Below are 19076 nucleotides of genomic sequence, written 5' to 3'. Positions count from 1 at the left end.
GTTGTGTGTGAAAATCTATTATAATAAAGTGGCCAGTGAGTTCATTTCACTGTTATGTTAGTTGTAGGAACATATTTTAAACAATAGCCAAAACAGTCCATATTTAAACCTTTTCTAAAACATTCTGTTTACTCCAGACAATTTCCAGGCCTGGAAAACAGTTTTTGTTTCTAACTTCATAACTTTTCCAGGAAGATCAGGACCATGGGAACCCTTTCAAAACAACCAAGGCAGCCTGGTGACCTTATGATAAAAATACACGTCCCTGGTTTGATTCCTCTTTAAAAAATATTGATACTGTTTTGTTCAGTCTGTCATTTCATCCCACAACTCCACAAAGACAACAATGACATATGTGTTTTAAAAACAAACAGTAATTTGGTTTATTAAATGAAGATTTGTGTACAACAGGTGAAAACACGGTGAGTCGCACACAGAAACACAGTTACAGTAAAAATACTGTAGGATTAGACAGCAGGAGAAAACACGCTCTGCTGCATTTATTGTTTCAGCAGTCAGTCGGTTGCCGGGCCACCTCTTCACTGCTCGCAGCAGTATTGACTTTTTCAGTGAGGAGTGTTTGTTTTCTTTAATGTTATCAGAACATCACAAAGTCACTTTAAACAGCAAGGTCCAAAGACTGGCCTTAAAATAACAGATAAGGTTCACTCGCATACAATTGTTCATATTCAGTGTGTTCATCTGAAAAAAAACTGAGTCCTGTTCATGGCAGCTGACATCAAAATGTGTCCAATTAAATGTGCATTCATTTTTTTGCCTTTTGTTGGCAGCACACAAAGCTATAAGCATATATCTTTAATAACAATACAAAATTTTCATGGCTAATTGGCGACATTTGCATTTATTTGTAGTCAGAAATTAAATTAAATGGAGGCACACAACTAAAATCATATCTGGGCTGTGACATGAAACTGTGTTAAAACTGAAATAAAGCCAAAGAATATAAATCAAGATGTAAAATAAAATGATTGAGGCCCTTTACAGCTGCATTTGCATTTTACAAAAACAAAGAGTTCTGTGTCACATAGCGACAATTCTCTTATCCATCTGCGTTGAAATAACGACGTACCCTACGTCGCAGCCTGACGTGCACCTTACCAGAAATGTAACTACATGTCACGACGACGCAGACCTCCTGTCTGTTTCTGTAAGCTGAAACCATTTCCCTCAGTGAAAACAAAACTTTTATTTAATTTCACAGATAAGAAACAATAAATTGTGAAGACAATAAAGCCTCAATAAAAATAGCATTTTAAGTCTTGTGTGTGATTTATCCTGGCTTTATGTGAGCAGAGGAGATCTCTGCTCGTCGTGTGGCTAATTTATAAAATGTAAAATGCCATAGGCTTGTGCTAATAACGTTAGCATGTTATATTTGTTTGGAAAACGTGTTTTGTTTAAGACAGTTGTTTTGTCAGTGAACCTTGTGAGTTGTAATGGATCTGAATTTTGCAACGTGACCTTTGTTTAATGTTGCTGTTGTCCCTGGCTTCATATGAGTAGAGGAAAAGTCAGCTAGCTGCTGGGCTAATTTATACAATGTAAAATGTCATAGGCTTGTGCTAAAAACATTAGCATGTTGTATTTGTGGGGAAAGTGTCTGTCTGTGAAAGCTGCGAGTTATAGTGAAGCTGATTTGTGAACTTGTGTTTGAAAGTGTCTCTATTAAGCCATGTTTAATGTGTGTTTAATGTGTGTTTAGAATCAAGTTAACTTTACAGCATTTCACAGAAACCTCGTCTGTGCACATGTATAAAAACTCACAACGGTGTAGACCACGTGCATAGGCTACAGCCTAGGGTCTGCAGCACAAGTATAAATCCCGCTTAAGCGTGACTACTACTCTCGACAGCAGCTTCTTTTATGTATATTAGTATAAAATTCTGCAAATTTTATAAAGTTTCACATTTGAAAAAAAAAAAGTTGTATTCCTTCAGTCTGGTTGTAACTTCCTCCAAGAGATCTCACTGTGACATCAACATAAAAGTCACATTCCCCAAACTATGAAGGAAAAACATTCCCAGACAGGATCACTGCAGTCTGTCTCTACCGGCTGAGACACAGTGACATGTTGGGGTTATGATAAACAACCTTTACCTCACAAATACCAAAATTTGGTAAACTGTCCTCAGCTTTTTTCCAGTCCAAAAAAGTTTCCAAAAAGAGTTTCCGTCACTCCTCCCGTGCTCCTCAGGACGACTCCTCCCTCTTCCACACTGTCACCATGTTCTTGTCACTGAGAGCCACCAGGAACCGGAGCTCAGGGTCCATCACTACACTGTTGATGGAGGGGCCCTCCACCTGGCCGAGGCCCTTCCTCACCGGGGTTGGCCACTCCAACACCTGCAAAATAAAAAAGGACCATGTCAGAGGCTTAGTGGTGAGAAACGCAAATATGAGGAGTTGTACTGAATGGCACTCCATCTAAGTTTTGATCTTTGCTCAGTGTAATGTGGTGCACATGGAGGAGGTTGCTAAGCGACCATAACAAGCACTGTATTATAACCTACTTATATGAAATCCTGAGTGCAGAGCTGATCTTCCAGGCGCTGTTTACAAGTGTGTAGGCCCAAAATATCATCCATGGAACGGATGTAAAGCTCTGGGCAGCCCTTTTACTTCTCCTCCATATTTATCACAGACTGATATTTACAGATGATGGGAAACATATCTGCCAGCTATGATTGGTTGTTCCTCATCGCATGACATGCGGTGTGTGCTGCTGTGTTCCAAAAGTTGAACTTTGCATATCTCAGAGTGCAGCCATCGCACCCTGAAAAACAGACGCTCTGGAAGGCTTGACGAAAGAAAAGAATCTATGAACGAAGCTTCAAACTATTCACATTTGAGAGTAAATGATCTCTGTATTTCCTTGATTTAATCTTCAGGGTGACAAAATGAAATAAATGAAATTGTAAAAGTTTTTCACAGACAGCTGCTGACATTGCCTATTCTAAAATATGAATGTTTTATTTAGCTTTGTTGTGATAAAGTTAATTCATAGAGCTGGACGGAGATGGCGGCAGACGTTCAAAGGTTTAGATTATCCAAACCACTTTATTGTACCCAAACTGTCAGTAGTCACCTCAAGCTGCAGAGGAAACTGTGCACACACATCTAATGTAAGTACAGGTGTTTCAAGCTGAACCAGAAAAGTGGCCTGTAAACTGAAACAGATGTTTACACTGGAGTCATTTTACTGTTCAACACTGTTTTTCTCTTCTAAATAACCTGAGGCATTTGTTTACAACCTGTCAAATTATGAAGGTTTGTGTTTTTCCCGTCAAACTACTTATTTTTAGTAACGTCACCATGTTCTCAGATTTCAGTAATTAACTCGGTGGGTGTGGGTGTCAGACAGAGAAAATAAATGTTCAAACCTACGACATGATTAGAGAGTTCTCCTACAGTGTTTTAGGAAGGTGTTCAGTAAGAGGACATTTAGAGGACAGTGATACCTCAGTGGGCGGTATGGGTGTCCCCGTCTGGAGCCTGTTCTTCTGCAGGTCGGTGACGTGATATGTCCACAGTCTGCCTTTGTCATCACCACACACGATGTAGGCTCGACCTGAAGAGACAGGAATGAACACACATACGCCACTTAAAACATGAAAGCTGCCTTTACCTCAGGTTTATATATATATATATATATATATATATATATATATATATTATAAATAGTTTATTTATAAAGCACATTTAAAAACAACTTCAGATGACCAAAGCGTGAGTTTGTTTCTTGTGTGAAATATTACTTTTAAAGGGTTTATTTATATGAAAAAAAAGATTTAAAAAATATTATATCTGCTTTCATTTTTTAAATGTTAAACTTGCCCTGAAAAGCCTCATTCCACACAAGAATTCATAACTTCAAACAATTAAAAAATGTGTGAGGGTGTTTTCACCCTTGGTCCTTTTCAGCCCTTCATGATAAACGTAGTGCCGTATGGATTAGCTGACTTGGACCTACCAGGACAGGTGTTGAGAGCCAGGTAGGGGATCTCAGTGTTGGCCCACTGCAGCTCAGCCAGAACCACAGCACACACCGTCCTGTCCTTCCTGTCAGGCCGCTGAGCCTTGGTCCTGCTCCAACTCCACAAGTAGATGGAGCCGTGCATGTAGTTCTTGGAGGCTGGACGACCGTAATGACCCGTAATTTCACAAGGACAGAAAAAAGGGAGAAAATTATAGACATGAGCAGAAGGAAGGGTGAACTGATCTTAGAGCTGAAATGTAGGACTTTAAAGCTTTGTGACTTTGATTTAAAGTCAATTTGACACTGAAATGAAGAAAATATAACGAAAACTGTCCTCAAAAACAAAAATGAGCCTTTTTTCAGTATAACTACACAGCAGCAGTTCATACAGTCATCTTTATTTAAGTACTTTTACAGACCGATCTATCTTTTTAGCTTTTTCCCCCAGAAATGATAGAACACCAAAATAGAACATGCAGTGTTGTTCATTTGAAATAAATAAATGCCAATAATAATAATTAAATAAACAATTTTAGAGTAAATAAGGGCATTTCATGGCTATAAATTTTCCACTTCTCTCTTAATTTACTCAAATTTAATTTCCTGAAGCCTCATGGAGAAGACGTAGTGGTCTCAACAACAAGTTTACAGTTGGTAAACAATGGAGGAGAAACTGGTGGTAGCAGTTGCTGGATACCCAGAGCTATACGGCCTGACGACAGACAGCAGGTTGTCAAACTGCCCCTGAGTCATCCTAAAATATGTCTGGAAACGTCCATCATGAAAGAGAACCTCCTGGACCAGCTGGTGGTACTCCCCATGATCCAGCCTCTTATTTAGGGTCTCATGTACCCACACAGATCTCTGTTTATCTGCTGACAGCCTCTCACCCTCAACCAGAGCTACAGACAGTACCCTCTGCCTCAACATGTCAAGGACTACACATTGATTACTGGGGGGCAAAAAAAACAGTAGATTGATTTAGTGTAAGGGGTTGATGGGATGGTTGTCCGGCAACAATAAAAAGGTGCAGCAAGTGTTTTTTTCCCCATTCAATTTCAAAACAAAACACAGCGCATGAATGTGTTACCTAAATTACTGTATCTGTTTCAAATGCTACCTATAGACATCCCAAAAATCTCATTTGATAAATTAGACAAGCTAATCTCAACATTTATCTGGCAAAGAAAACGGCCAAGAATTAGATTAAAAATACTACAGCTATCCAAAGCAAAAGGGGGGCTCAAACTTCCAAATTTGAGATATTACTTTTGGGCTGCGCAATTAAGACCATTAACAATATGGATTCAGGACCTGACATACACACACTGGCTCAACGTTGAGAAGAGTTTATGTGAGAGACCTTTACAAGCCCTGCCATTCCTTGGAACCCACCCAAGTGAAATAGATATGGGTGAATGGAACAAAATCACACTAAAAATATGGAAGACAATGAAACTTAACTTTGGCCTGCCTACAACAATTTCAACACTCACAAATATTGGATATATAAATGGTTTTATGCCCTCCAAAATGGATTCAGGGTTCAGAAAATGGTCAAAGTACGGACACACCAACCTCCATCAACTCCATGATTCTGGCAACTTTAAATCATTTGCACAGTTATCGGAGGAATTTAAGCTACCAAATACGGATTTTTTCAGGTATTTACAGTTAAGGGATTTCCTATTAAAACATGAAGAATGGGTCAAAGTTGTTAAGCCTACACTAATTGAAGAACTATTGATAAAAGTACAAACAAGGAATTGGGATAAGAAATTAATAAGCTATTGTTATCAAATATTTCTAGGTATGAATTCGAATAATACAATAAAAGTTAAAGAGAGATGGGAAATTGAGACTAATTCAACTATATCACTAGATATGTGGGAAGAAATATGTACTGAAGCACATCTGGTAACTAATGCAAATGTGTGAAGGGAATTTAAATGGAAGGTAATCATGAGGTTCTTCTGGACTCCTGAAACTGTGGCCCAATTTGGCACAACACACTCAAATAAATGCTGGAGAAATTGTGGCCCACACATTGGCAACCAAACCCACATATTTTGGTGATGTCCAAAATTAAAAACATTCTGGGAAGAAGTGTTTGGAACACTTAAAGAAGTATTTGGAAGTAACATTACAATGGGCCCTACAGTGGCTCTACTGGGTCTACTACCGAAAGCCATCAAAGGAAGAGTCAAAAAATATCTTCTATAAATACTACTGACAACAGCAATTAAATGCATCACAGTTAGGTGGCTAAAGCCTAATCCTCCAACACACAATATGTGGATTGAGAAAATAAAGGAAATACACCAGATGGAAAAAATAACTTACTCCCTTAGACTTCAAAAAGACATATTTACTAAAAGGTGGAGCGCTGTCACGGGCATACTATGATAATGAGGAATGCCTGTATACATTTCAAATTGAATCTATGTCATTAATCTGACATTTTATTTATTTTTATTTATCCAATTATCTTTTCAATGTTTTCTACTATTACAGTCGTGGGTGCTTTTGTTGTGTCCCAATTGTCACTATGTTAGTACTACTGTATATTGAAAGTTTGTGTTGAGAAAACAGCAGATATGAATATGACTGTATGTATGATTATATGTGAGCTTCACATCTTCCAAAGAAATTCACAATATTTTTGGGGATTTCCTCTGGAATGAACTTGGATTTCTGTACAGCTGGTTTATAATGACCCAATACACCGTTAGAAACACTGATGTACAGATAGACATGAAGTTCTTTGGCAGTTGCGCCCTTCACAGACAGGGATCGACACAAGACTAAACTTTAGCGCCATCAAGTGGCCAACTTAAGTAATAATTTGTGATGATAATTTTTTAGGACCAAAATTTATATAGTTTTGTATTTTTCATTAGTTTTTATTTATTTTTATTTTTTATTTTTTGTCTTCAATTCAGTTTAGTTTCAGTTAGTTTCCTGAGTGGATTTTTTCAGTTTAGTTTTACTGCTTCAGTATCAGTTTTAGTTTGTTTTCCTATAATATGGGGGTGTTTTTCAGGGACGAGGTTTAGGATGTTCAATTTAGGTTTTATAATACAAACACAACATGTTATGAAGACTCACAGTCATGACGACATCCCAGTGTCAATAAACAGATGAATCATCGTGCTGGTTGTGTTGTCTAAAAAGTAAAGATATTTCCTGTATGTTCTTATTCTATTTTAGTTAAATTTTAAGTATGCAATATTGTTTCTGTTCACTTTATAATAACCTTTGCTGGAGACAATAGAATCATTAAGCAATTTCCACATCTAGTGTTCGTCAGGCTCATTTATGCACTCAGTTTCATACAAACTTCAAATTCAGACTCTGACCTATCCTATCCTAATTACATCCAGTATGACCCAAGTACTGACTGAGAGGACATATCTTTATAGGATATTGTAAATAAGACTACAGTGGTACTGTGGCTTACTGTGAGAGCCTCACTTACCCACGATGTCATCAGTAAGAAAACTCAGGCCATCAATGGTGTGGTAGTCGTGGTCTTTGTCTTCCTTCTTATATATGGGGAACGTTATCTCCATCTCATCAGACCTGTTGAGAAGAAACACACACACATTACAGGCTACAGGCTGGCTGCACACAGCTGACATGAATTCAATTACAGCAAAGGAGCGCTGGTCTGATTAATAAGTGAAGGAGAGTCGAGGCAAAATTTTATTTTTACAGACTGAGCTCATGACTCATAAAACTGATTTAATTTTCTTACTGCATAATTCAGTGATGCATTTATGGCAGTGCTCTTAAGAAGGCAGTGACAAAAGTGACTCAGGTGCTCATTCATACATTAGACCAACATGTAAAATCACCATCACAATTGCTTAACTTGGTTCATGTTTGAAAAGGACTCAATAACCTCTTGAAAAAAGGTGTAGATCAGCCAAAGTTTTCAGGCTCTCCAAAGCAAACTGACACTCAGGGACACAAAGACACACAAACACACACACTGTGGAAGCCTTTACCTCTTCGCGCTGTTGTTGGTGCCGAGTTGTGTGTTGAAACAGTACAGGCCGTCCTCACAGGCAGTCAGCAGGTGTGAGCTGGGGGAAGTGGGTGGGAGGCAGATGTGCAGAGGAGTGGCGCTGAGCTCCAACACCAGCAGCTGACTGGAGGAACAAATAGGGCAGAAATATTCTCAACATGTAAAATACATTAACAGATTAATTTAAAACTTCGTCATAGTCTTTCAAATGAGCTACTTCCTGTTCTTATTTATTTTTATTAGTATTTTTTTTAAATTTTGTCTTACTTATTATTATTTTGATTTATTTCTTTCCACTTCCCTCATCCTTTCACCTGTCAAACCCGTAGAGTTAAGACACACAGACACGCGCACACGACAGCCAATACAACCTTGTCCCCTGACAACAATTAATTTACTGGTCTGCATCCACTGTTTTTGTTGTTTAGTTAGTGATTTGTATTGTCTTGTAATTAAAAAACAAACAATAGAATAGTCTCTCCCCGGCAGAAATACTCACACAACTTTGAAGTTGTACTGACTGTCCACTCCGCCGATGTCCCACATCACTATCTTGTTGTCGTATGATCCCGCTGCGAGAGAAAAGGTGAACTGGTGAGACCACACACTGATGTGAATGAGTTAAAACATTTTTAGTGAGCTTAGATTGAGCACAGGAATCAGGAATAAGCCTTGATGACACTATTTGCTTTATCGCACTGGGGCTGTTTGCAGCAGAGTGTGATCTCACCAATTAACTCCAGAATCATCAACAGAATTATCCTTTAATCTTACTGGTCTGACCTCAGAACGTAGAGGCTGCAGACAATCAGAACTCATAATGTTTGTTGTTTATTTATAAGACGTAACCATGACTCACTGAATAGGAAGTTTCCCTGGTGGTGGTTGAAGCGCAGGACGGACAGCGCCTTGCGGCTGGCTCTGAACTCCCCGTAGGCCACATTGTTTCTGGGATGGATCAGTTTGACCAGTCCTCTCTTCCCTCCAGCTGCCAGGATGCTGCAGTGTTGAGCCGAGGCCCCGCCTCCTCTGGACATCAACACCGTGGACCAGGCCAGAGAGAAGAACTCCTGTCGTGAGGAGACAAACACATTGTGGTGGCAGAAGTGAACAGAAGTTGTCTTTCGTGTTATTTAATAATAATAAAGTTTATCAGTGGTTCAATGTTGGAAAAACTCCTGTCACTAAATGGTTTTGTGATAGTTCCTCAAATACTTATAAATATGTTTTTAAAAAAATCTGCAGATTCTGTTTGGGCCTGGTTATGTCACACTAGAGGCCAACGCTGTTCTTACATGTCACGCCTGTCACACACTAGAGCGGCGTGATGCCGCAGTTGTTTGGTAGCGGCCCTAAAGCGCGATCTCTGTGTGTTATCAGAGCTTTAGAGAATAAATGAGGCAAACCTCGCCAGGAACTTTGTACTTCTTCATCACCATCCCAGTTTCACAGTCGATGACACAGAGAGAGTCTCCACCACAGGTAGCAACCAGACGGCTTCCTCCACCAGTGCCTGTTAATGCAGGAATAGAGACTGAGTTTAGAGCTATTTTTCTCGGATGAACACAGTTATAGACATGATACAGATTTGTTGACATGTTTAAAACCTTTCATTTTGATCACTTATGCCCTGTTTTAAATCTGATGGATCTGCTATTCTAAATCAGGTGAACAGTACCAGTGGAGTCTGGCATCGGCTGGAAAGCACAGGCCCACAGCTGAGTGGAGAAGTCCTCTGAGCTATCCTGTTTACTGTGGCACTGCAGGACGTGGAGAGGCTTCAGACACACCGGCTGGTGGAGGAAGGAAACATGGGCAAAGAGGAAGATTGAGAGAGGGAGATAGGACAGTGGGAGGACAGGAGGGACTTTAATGACATGACACTGACAATACCAACAGATGGGCATTTGATATGGCTGTACAGATATACACCTGAGGAAAAAACAAGAACATCTCTTCATGCCAACTTTTCATGCCATTTTCATCATCTTACCATAGCGTCACAGAATGCTTGAGCTGAGGCTGATGGGAATGGTATTGTTTTTGCAATTATTTGGTCATAAACTGAAGTATTTGACCTGATGATGGTGGATGAAAAGTTAAAGGATCTCTACGGTTATTATAAATCACCCTGAGGACATGAATATGTACACCACAGTTTATGGCAATTCTTTCAATGGTTGTTGAGATATTTCCATCTGACCGATCAACTTATATTGCCATAAAATACACACCAAGGGTTTTTTAAATCTTTCTTAAAATAAAGGGTTCATCCTCAGAGGACTGTGAATATGTTTAAGCTTCATGAGAATCTAGCCAGTAGTTGTTGAGATAGCTTTGGTTGCTCTGGGTCAAAGTGGACAGGCAGACTGACCATCATTAGGGCTGCAGATATGCGATTACGTTGTTGAATATTGTGATTCAAAAAAGGAAACAAATTTGTTGCTCATTTCTCTAATTTCAGAAACTCTTCTTATTTGCTCTTTTATAAATTACAATTGCCTTTAAATAAAGCTAAAGCAATTTAATGAAAACACACAGTATTTCTTATCCAGTCACTTGATTAATTGCCAGAATAATCGGCAGGATACTTGATTATCAAAAGAATTGATAGCTGCAGCCCTGATCCTACATTTTCGTAAATTCGAGAGTATTTCATGAAACTTTAAATGCAAGGTTATTATGGAAGTTTTTATTGGACTTTATTATTTGTAACTGGGGACGCACCAAAATGAAAATTTGTGGCTGAAGCCGAAGCCAAATAATATTAAACGCGTGGCCGAATACCAAGTACCGAATATCGTTGTTTAGTTTTTCATTAGTTTTTGCAGATGAACTCCCTCCAGATTAGTGTTGTCACGGTACCAAAATTGGGACCCGCTGTACAATACCAATGAAAATATCATGGTTCTGAGTAGTATCATGATACCACAGCGAAAATGAGGCAGATGTGCCTTTTGTCATTTATAAAAAGATAAATCACTTTTCTATAATACATCAATGATATTTCAATGGAATAAATTACTTACTGACTTATTCATACTTTAAAAACAGCATCAATGAGTGATGAACATAGGGGGGATCAAAATAAAATAAATAAATAAAATAAGAATCAACCAGCCGCCCTCCTCCCCTGACAAGTAAAGAACAGTCCCTAAAGTGCGGTGAGGTTTGTGGGCCGTCAACGGCTCGTTTCTCCTCTGACACGTCACATACCTGTGTTCGGCTGGCTCGGCTGTTCAGGTACTTCTGGCAAGTCCACACGCCAAGAAGAGGATATTATTAGAGCCGACTTATCCGTCGCCGGTAAGCCGATGGCCGCCGTATTTGACAGGAATACATTCCTGTCTGTGTCTGTGACCCCCGTTCAACCAGCAATCGGTGGGATTCGCCTTTCGTTTCTGCTGCTGGCTGAAATCTGTAGGCTGCTCACACAGCGTGCTGAATGAATTAAGCCTATTTTGCTCGCTCAAAACTATTTTTAGTCACAAATGCGAGTGCAGTGAGGGACAGATCGCCACACTGCAGACATTTGACTCTGCACGTCATGGCACGCTGTTTGATTGCGTTATCAAAACACGCCACTATTATTTGGCTTTGCTTTTATAATTTATTTATTTAATTTTAATTTATTCCACCGAATACCGAATGTGTATTTTTTTGCAATATTTGGCCAAATATATTCGGTTACCGAATATTCGGTGCATCCCTATTTGTAACCCACACAAGACAATCTACAAATGTGTACCATGATCCACGACGACTATATATTTGTGGGTTGTTTTTCTACAGATCTGCTCTGATGGGATTTGGACAAAATTATGCAAACAAATAGGAAAGAAGTCACAAATATCACATGACCTGCAAACTTACAGGAAGCAATCCACAAATATGCAAAACCAGTCTCACGTGTAAAAACAGATCCATAAATGTGTAAATATGACTTAATGCAAAAATCTTTACATTTGTAAAACCTGTAACATTTTCATGTGAAATTAAAGTGCGTGTTTACAGAGTAACTTTGTGCATTTGCTAATTAATCTGTATTTTTGTGGATATGAATTTACACAACACAAACGTTAAAAAAAACATGTTTTTGGATTGTGAATTATTTGTGGATCGTGGTACACATTTGTAGACTGTCTTCTGTGAGTTACAAATAATAAAGTCCAATAAAAACTTCCATAGGTTAATGTTTAGTCATCGAGTCATCGAGTCATCGGGGACCTCCGTACCGCCCCGCCGTCTTCACAAGAAAACAGCAGCAAATTAATTTCATTGAATTATAAAAGTCACGCGACGCCACTGTTTCTACACAACATGCAGTGTTTGAATGCACAGCACATGTAAACAGTAGCTCAAATCGTCCTTTGCAATACCTTTATTGTGCATGTTAATATCACCATGAAGGTAAACTGCAGTAACAATTAGCAGACAAAAGCTGTAGATTGTGGACCGGATTTAAAACCATACAGACAATGTCTGACCCTCTGAAGATCCCTTACAGGCATTTCTGCAAACTGTTATTTAAGTTCTTGGAGTTCCAATAAACAGACCACTTGCTTTGTGGTCCTGTGATCATTAACAGCGCCAGGAACAAGACAAGGTTGAGTATTTACTGGCTGTTGATATTACCTGTGTCTTGCTGCAGCTCTTCATTGTGGACAGCATGTCAGCATCTCTCTTCAGCTCTGCTCTGTTCTTCTGTTTTATCTGAGCTCCATCTTCATCTTTAGTTTGCTGTCCTTTAGAGCCTCTCCTGGGCGTCTCTGCCTTCATCTGTCCTCTGGTGGGGGTAGAAGGAGGCTGACTTTTCTTGCGGGGGCTCATCCTGACTGTGTTGGTCTCAGTTAGCGTCTGAAGTTGGCGGCTGGATTTGCGAGGACTTTCTGCAACTGGGGAGGCTGGGAGATCTGAGCGCAGTTTCTTGTGAGGCGTCAGCCTTATGCTGGTGTCCATTACTGATGCAGTTTGTTTCCTCTTAGAGGGCGTTGAGACATCCTGGAAAGCAAACACATGATCCTTTAACTAACTCCAGAACTAATCAGCTACACAAAATCCTGAATTTCCTTTACTATCACTATCACCATATAACCATTACTATCATCACTTTCTAAAATCACTGAATGGTTTCAGAATCAAAATGACCATCAAGCCAAATCTGGCACAGACAGTGAGTTAAAGTTGGTCATCCTTCAAAATCTTACACAGTTCTCTTTAGTGTCAGTGGACACCGTGCTCTCCGATTCCTCTTTTGGATCCGTCAGAGAGCGCAGATACTCTTTAGCAATAATCTCCACCTAAGAACCAAAGGACACAAAAACACAGTTACTAAAAATGTCAAAAGACAACAGACAAGAGTCCAGAATGTCTCAGATGTCCTGCGCTGGATCGCACCAAATATGTGTCAGTTCAAATGTTGCCTAGTTAGAACATATTTCTTAATTTAGGTCAGAGTTTACCATAAACTGTATATAAAGATGGACAACATGTAGCTCCTCAAAAGTGAAGCCAAAGCATCTGGCTGCAGTACAGGTCATAAACCATAAACTCCACCCCCTTTATTTTATGTACATTTTTGTACAGCAGGAGGAAATAAGGAAATAGACACGTATCATCCATCTTAATATAAACAGTATGGACTTTACGCACTACTAACACCTTAAGGGTTGCAAAAGCTGAATTAGTTCCAACGTAGGCATCGTTACAGCTTAAATCTTAAACCGAGCCCTTAGAAGGTGTAAAGACCCCCCGTTGAGTAGCGGTTGTCATGGTGCATTGTTTGAAAAGGTGGGATAACTAGGAGGATGAGGACCGAGTTATACTGGCTGTTTGGCGTCGACAACTCATTCTCCATGATAGATTACACCCACAGGTGATCTAGTGCCTTTCATACTCAAACTAGAAATGCCTAGAAGTCAATGGGGATGTCTGTGAACGTGCAAAAAAAAAAAGTGCATACGCATGAAAACAAAAGGAGGTGGCCTATGACACCACTTATCACCCACCCTTACAATACAGTCTTGAGTTCCCTCCCCAGACGGCTCAGCGCCCATTCACACCTGGACCCATCTAACCCAAAGACACACACGATGGCCGGGTGGGTCAATGACTCACACGTGACCTCAACAACTCTGTAAAGGTTCACACCCACACAGGGTTTTAAGCCTACTATTTGACAAGACAAAGCAATAGCTAACCTTCAGCCTTTTTTTTTAGTTTGGATATTTCACCCTGACTTAAGAGAGAAGTTGTGTACAGTTGCTGCAGCAGGCTGCTGAACTTACCCTCCACTTGGTGAAGTCACTGACTGAACTGGGTCCAAATTTAACCTGTTGGCGGGCAGTGTTGACAAAGCTTTCCTCCAAGGCGGTCATTTTCTCCGCTGTGATGGGATCTGGCAGACAGAAGTTCTTTTCCCAAACTGCAATTATCTAAAACAACCAAAGACAGTTTATAAACTGACAACAGCAACAGCTTGTGCAATAAAATAATGCTGTACTGGCATGTTTGCAACAGAAATAAAGATCATAAAATAAGACAAAATAAGCATTTAGTTTCGTACCCTGGTCCTCAGGTTCTCTGTGTAGACGTAGCGCAGGTGGTTGGCGGTGGTACTGACATCTTTACCACTGTAAATCCTCAGCTTGGACAACAACACCATCAGCTTGTAATTATCACTCACCTGGGGAGGGAAAGCAACATTAACAATCAAACTTAAAACCCCTGTGATGTGTCGTTTTATTTTGAAAGGACTCAAAGGATTGATTGTGAACACAAAAAAAAAATCATGTTTTATAGTAGTGCAATACGACATCTCTAGAGCCATCTTTAAAGCTTTTTACATGGCTCAAAAAGTGATGTTTTCATGTGATATTTGGTGACAGTAAAACAGGTGTGAATAAAGAGAAAGTCTCTGTGTGATCAAATGCTTTATACTGAATAAGAACCTGGGGTCGGTTGCACAAAACACCTTAAGTTAAGAGTTCCCTTAAAGTCCTAGTTGAGTTGATTTTTTTGAGGAAACAAAAGTCTTCTCCTCGAGGTTTCCTTCAAATTTTCACTTCAGTATTTATAGTTTGATCTTTGTCTTTGTCTTAAGTCTGTGGATATTCTCATTTATCCAGGTCAATTCCATTTTGGCAACAATTAAATCGTAGGCAACTGGACTTTGATTTTGTCTAGAAGACGTTTCGCCTCTTATCCAAGCGGCTTCATCAGTTCTCAACGCATCGGTCTGACTAGTCCTCACTAGTCTGACACTAGTCCTCACTTGTCTTTGTCTTAAATTTAAGGAATTTCTAGACCTTTGCACAAAAGACCAGAGCAACCAAAGAAACGTGAAATAAACTTAAGGCAGCCCTAACTCATACTTAAAAGAATAGTGCACCCGAAAATGAAAATTCAGCCATTATCTTACTCATCCATATGCCGAGGGAGGCTCAGGTGAAGTTTAGAGTCCTCACAACACTTACGGAGATCCAAGACGTTTTCCAAACAACTTTTTATGTCAGTGCTTCAGGACACTTGGATCACTATGGACGAGCAGTATGGAGATATTTTGTGGTTTCAATTATGTGTTTTTGGACGTTTGAATCTGGGGCGCCGTCAGCCTCCATTAGGTGGAGTTGTGTTGCTACCCCCTCTCCCCTGGGATCTCCGCAAGTGATGCAAGGACTCTAAAACTTCACCTGAGCCTCCCTCGGCATATGGGTGAGTAGATAATGGCTGAATTTTCATTTTTGGGTGCACTATCCCTTTAAGGACACTAACACAGTCATGAGAATACACAAACTTAGCTGGCGAAACCAAACACAGGAGGCATGTATAAACAGGACAGCTAGCAGGATGGTATGATGGGTGGCAGGTGTGTGACATTTTGATGACGTGTTATGAGTGCGACCCACTGCAGGAGATTTAAAAAGTAGCTGCTAGCAGTTAGCAGCTACCTCAAAGAAGAAGAACAGCTGCCCGCAATGTCCGCAAATTGGGAAAACAATGGGGTCCAGGAACTTCTTACTCTCAGAGGACAAGATCAGCCGCAAAATAACAGGGACAGTAAATGATTGTTATTGACACGATAATACCATTGTTATCGTTTAGAAAGCACAGCAGACGCGTATGTCATATGTTGCACTAGAGGCTGAGGCTATTGTGTTTACATGCCACATGCCACTTTTGATTCAGCCATAATGGCATGCTGTTTAAAATCACACAATGGAGTGACATGGTGCCACCATAGTTTGTTTCTGCGTAAAAATACAAAGGCAACATAAAGAGGGGACTTTGTAGCGGCCCTATAGCTCAATCTCTGTATAGAAAGGGTTTGTGTCTTAGAAAGGATTTGGTCGTTTTTGCTCCAGAATCACTCGACCAATAACCAAATAAAAAGCCATCAGCCATGTCCTCACAGTGATATAAAGATTGTCCTCCATCTTGAGCTCCTCCAGGCTGCTTAGAGACTCCAGAGTGGTGACGTCCTCCATCTGGTTGTCGCTGAGGTCCAGGAAGCGAAGTGCAGGCAGCTCCAGGTTCTTGGGCATCTCTTGCAGCCTGTTCCCAGAGAGATCCCATCGCTCCAGGGACTGGAGGCGGGACAGCAGCTTGACCGGCAAGTCCTGAGACTTCAGTCCAAGTTTAGAGAGACTGAACAAAAAAGAGCTTCAAGTCAGTGTTTCTACAAAGTTGGCAATCGAACTCAACATGTTATTAAATGACCTCTTCGACAGCTCTTCATTGTTAACACGTGGGCTTCTCAATCACATATGCAAACAAAAACACACAAGAAAAACACCAACGTACTTAGACTTAAGTTTCAAACTATCTCCAATGCTGTACTCTAAAATTTGTGACAGAAAATTAAACATTTTGAATCAAAGAAACAACACTGCACTCCAACACTCCAAAACCAGCCAGTCCATCTGACTAGTGCACAGATAACAATTTCTAGGTGGTGATGTCCTCAGTATAGCCAGGTGCTTCTTGCTGCATATAGGTGTCACTAACATACAAATACTGGCCAAAGGCGCTTTAACTACACACGTCCTGGGCTGTCACACACAAAAGATCATAAGGAGAATAAAGCCATGCTTACTTCAGCGTCTTGATTTGCTCCAGTTTGTTGGTTTTGGGAGAGCCTCTCTCCAGTAAAAGTTTCTCTGTTATTTTCTCCATTGATTATCTGGGGAAGAGACCACAGTTCAAAAATTAAGGCACCAGAGAAACAACTGCTAGGACCGGGTATCAATGAGTTAATGGCTTCAGCTCCATCTTCTGTTGAAAGATTCAGGTCTGTGACCACACATAGCATCAATGATGGGTGTGTCCAGGTGCTCTGCTGCACCTATAACCACACCCTCGCATTTGTATACATTTGCTCACTTGTTTTATTTGCGAGTACTAAAGTAGAATAAAATAAAATAAGTAAAATAAAACTAAATAAAGTAAAAAAAAAAAAAAAATCTAAATGAAATAAAGTGAAATAAAATAAAATAGAATGAAACAAAATAAAGTAATATCAAATAGAACAAAATTAAATAAAGTAAAAATAAATAAATCTAATTGAAATAAAGTGAAATAAAATAAAATTAAAATAAACGATACAGTAAAACTCAAAGAAGTAATAATAAATAAAACAAAATAAAGTAAAATAGAATCAATTAAAGTGAAATTAAAATTAAAAGATAAAATACACCCGTTCACAGTGAATGTGTATCAGAGTTATCACCGATAAGTTAAGAGATCCCTCAGGTCAGAGACAATAACAACACTCACGAGTCTGTAGTTTTACACCTCGAATAAAAACAGCTTTTCAGATATGCTGTCGTACCTTTATAAAATACTTCTTTATATCTTACACCATCTTATATTTGTTGAGTTAACACGACAGAAGTCGACAGAAACACCAGAGGTTAGCTAAACACGCTGGAAACACCGACGGCCGTTTCTCTGTATCTCTCGGTCACTAAGTTCACATTACAAACAATGAACTACTTGTTACTGATGTTTAATTCACTTTAGAACCGTTTATTTCTTATAAGAAAACAGCAGGTGGGTGAATGTGTTAATACTGGTGGATAAAATAACTTACCGATACTCCTACAGCAACTTCAGCGAACTCACCACAGCACAAACCGAGCTTTCCCGGGGAAACTCTACGTACTTCCTGTGGGCGTGGCTTAGATGAACTTTAATCTTTACTGTGGTTTGTTTACCCTGAGCTTGGCCTGCCAGGCACAATGTAACTGAAGCCCACAGCCCAGTCTGCACCAAAAATACATGTTTTAATATAGTGGTATAAATCTAGAGTTTCATTAAGCATAAAGAATAAGAACTGTTTTTTTATTTAATAAAATAAACGTGTACAAAACATCAAATAACTGCACCAAACAACCACTGACAACACAACAGATAGTTTGCACTGGTGTTGCCTCAAGTTATTATAATAAAAGCCAGAATCAGAAATACTTAATAATACTATTACATAATACTTATTATAAATAGAAAGAATAAGAGTATGAAAAAGAAGTATGTAAATATAAAGCAGTAAATAAAATAAATTAAAATGTACATTAAAATAAAAACAGAATGTGCATTATGCTAGTGTTTAACACTAGTACTTTAGATATTTAAATATTAAAGAATCAATATACATTGTCACTTTTTATAACATTAATTATACACAGTAATCATACATATTCATGTTTATATGAACATATCCATGTATTTCATATACGTGTATATATACTGTACTGTAAGCACAATAATATCGGCATGTTATTGGTATCAGCCAATATTGGCTTTAAAATGAACTCTGAATCGAAATGGGACAACATGCTTTTTCTTATTTTGCACCATAAATGAAGAGATTTGAGACTTGATGATCACTAAAATTAGGTGGGGAAAAAAGTGGATATATCGATTATTGGTTATCGGCCGGAGACATTGTTATATATCAGCATATCGGATATCAGAACTCGTGCATCCCTATCATACTGTGATACATGCCTGAACAATTTCCTACTGTGCAATATTTATCACCACTGTGCA

At 39.2% G+C, this 19076-nt stretch overlaps 1 protein-coding gene across 1 annotated transcript; it reads right to left on the bottom strand.

Annotated features, from left to right (window-relative positions):
* Window positions 1–288: 288 nt before the first annotated feature.
* lrwd1 (leucine-rich repeats and WD repeat domain containing 1) lies at window positions 289–18173 on the bottom strand. Its single transcript, XM_049593058.1, has 16 exons — window positions 18118–18173; window positions 17122–17208; window positions 16439–16673; window positions 14593–14712; window positions 14315–14461; window positions 13235–13327; window positions 12663–13028; window positions 9706–9820; window positions 9434–9540; window positions 8887–9097; window positions 8527–8599; window positions 8008–8151; window positions 7476–7579; window positions 3992–4153; window positions 3480–3589; window positions 289–2364 (listed from the first exon to the last, which is right to left on the bottom strand). The coding sequence occupies exons 2-16, from the start codon at window positions 17199–17201 to the stop codon at window positions 2212–2214; spliced, it is 2220 nt and encodes a 739-aa protein (XP_049449015.1). The 5' UTR covers window positions 17202–17208; window positions 18118–18173; the 3' UTR covers window positions 289–2211.
* Window positions 18174–19076: the final 903 nt, after the last annotated feature.

The sequence above is a fragment of the Epinephelus fuscoguttatus genome, linkage group LG12 (genome assembly GCF_011397635.1).
Source record: "Epinephelus fuscoguttatus linkage group LG12, E.fuscoguttatus.final_Chr_v1".
NCBI classification, from domain to species: Eukaryota; Metazoa; Chordata; class Actinopteri; order Perciformes; family Serranidae; genus Epinephelus; species Epinephelus fuscoguttatus.
The sequence above is the reverse complement of the archived record's forward strand: the minus strand, read 5'-3'. Positions and strand labels throughout refer to the sequence as shown.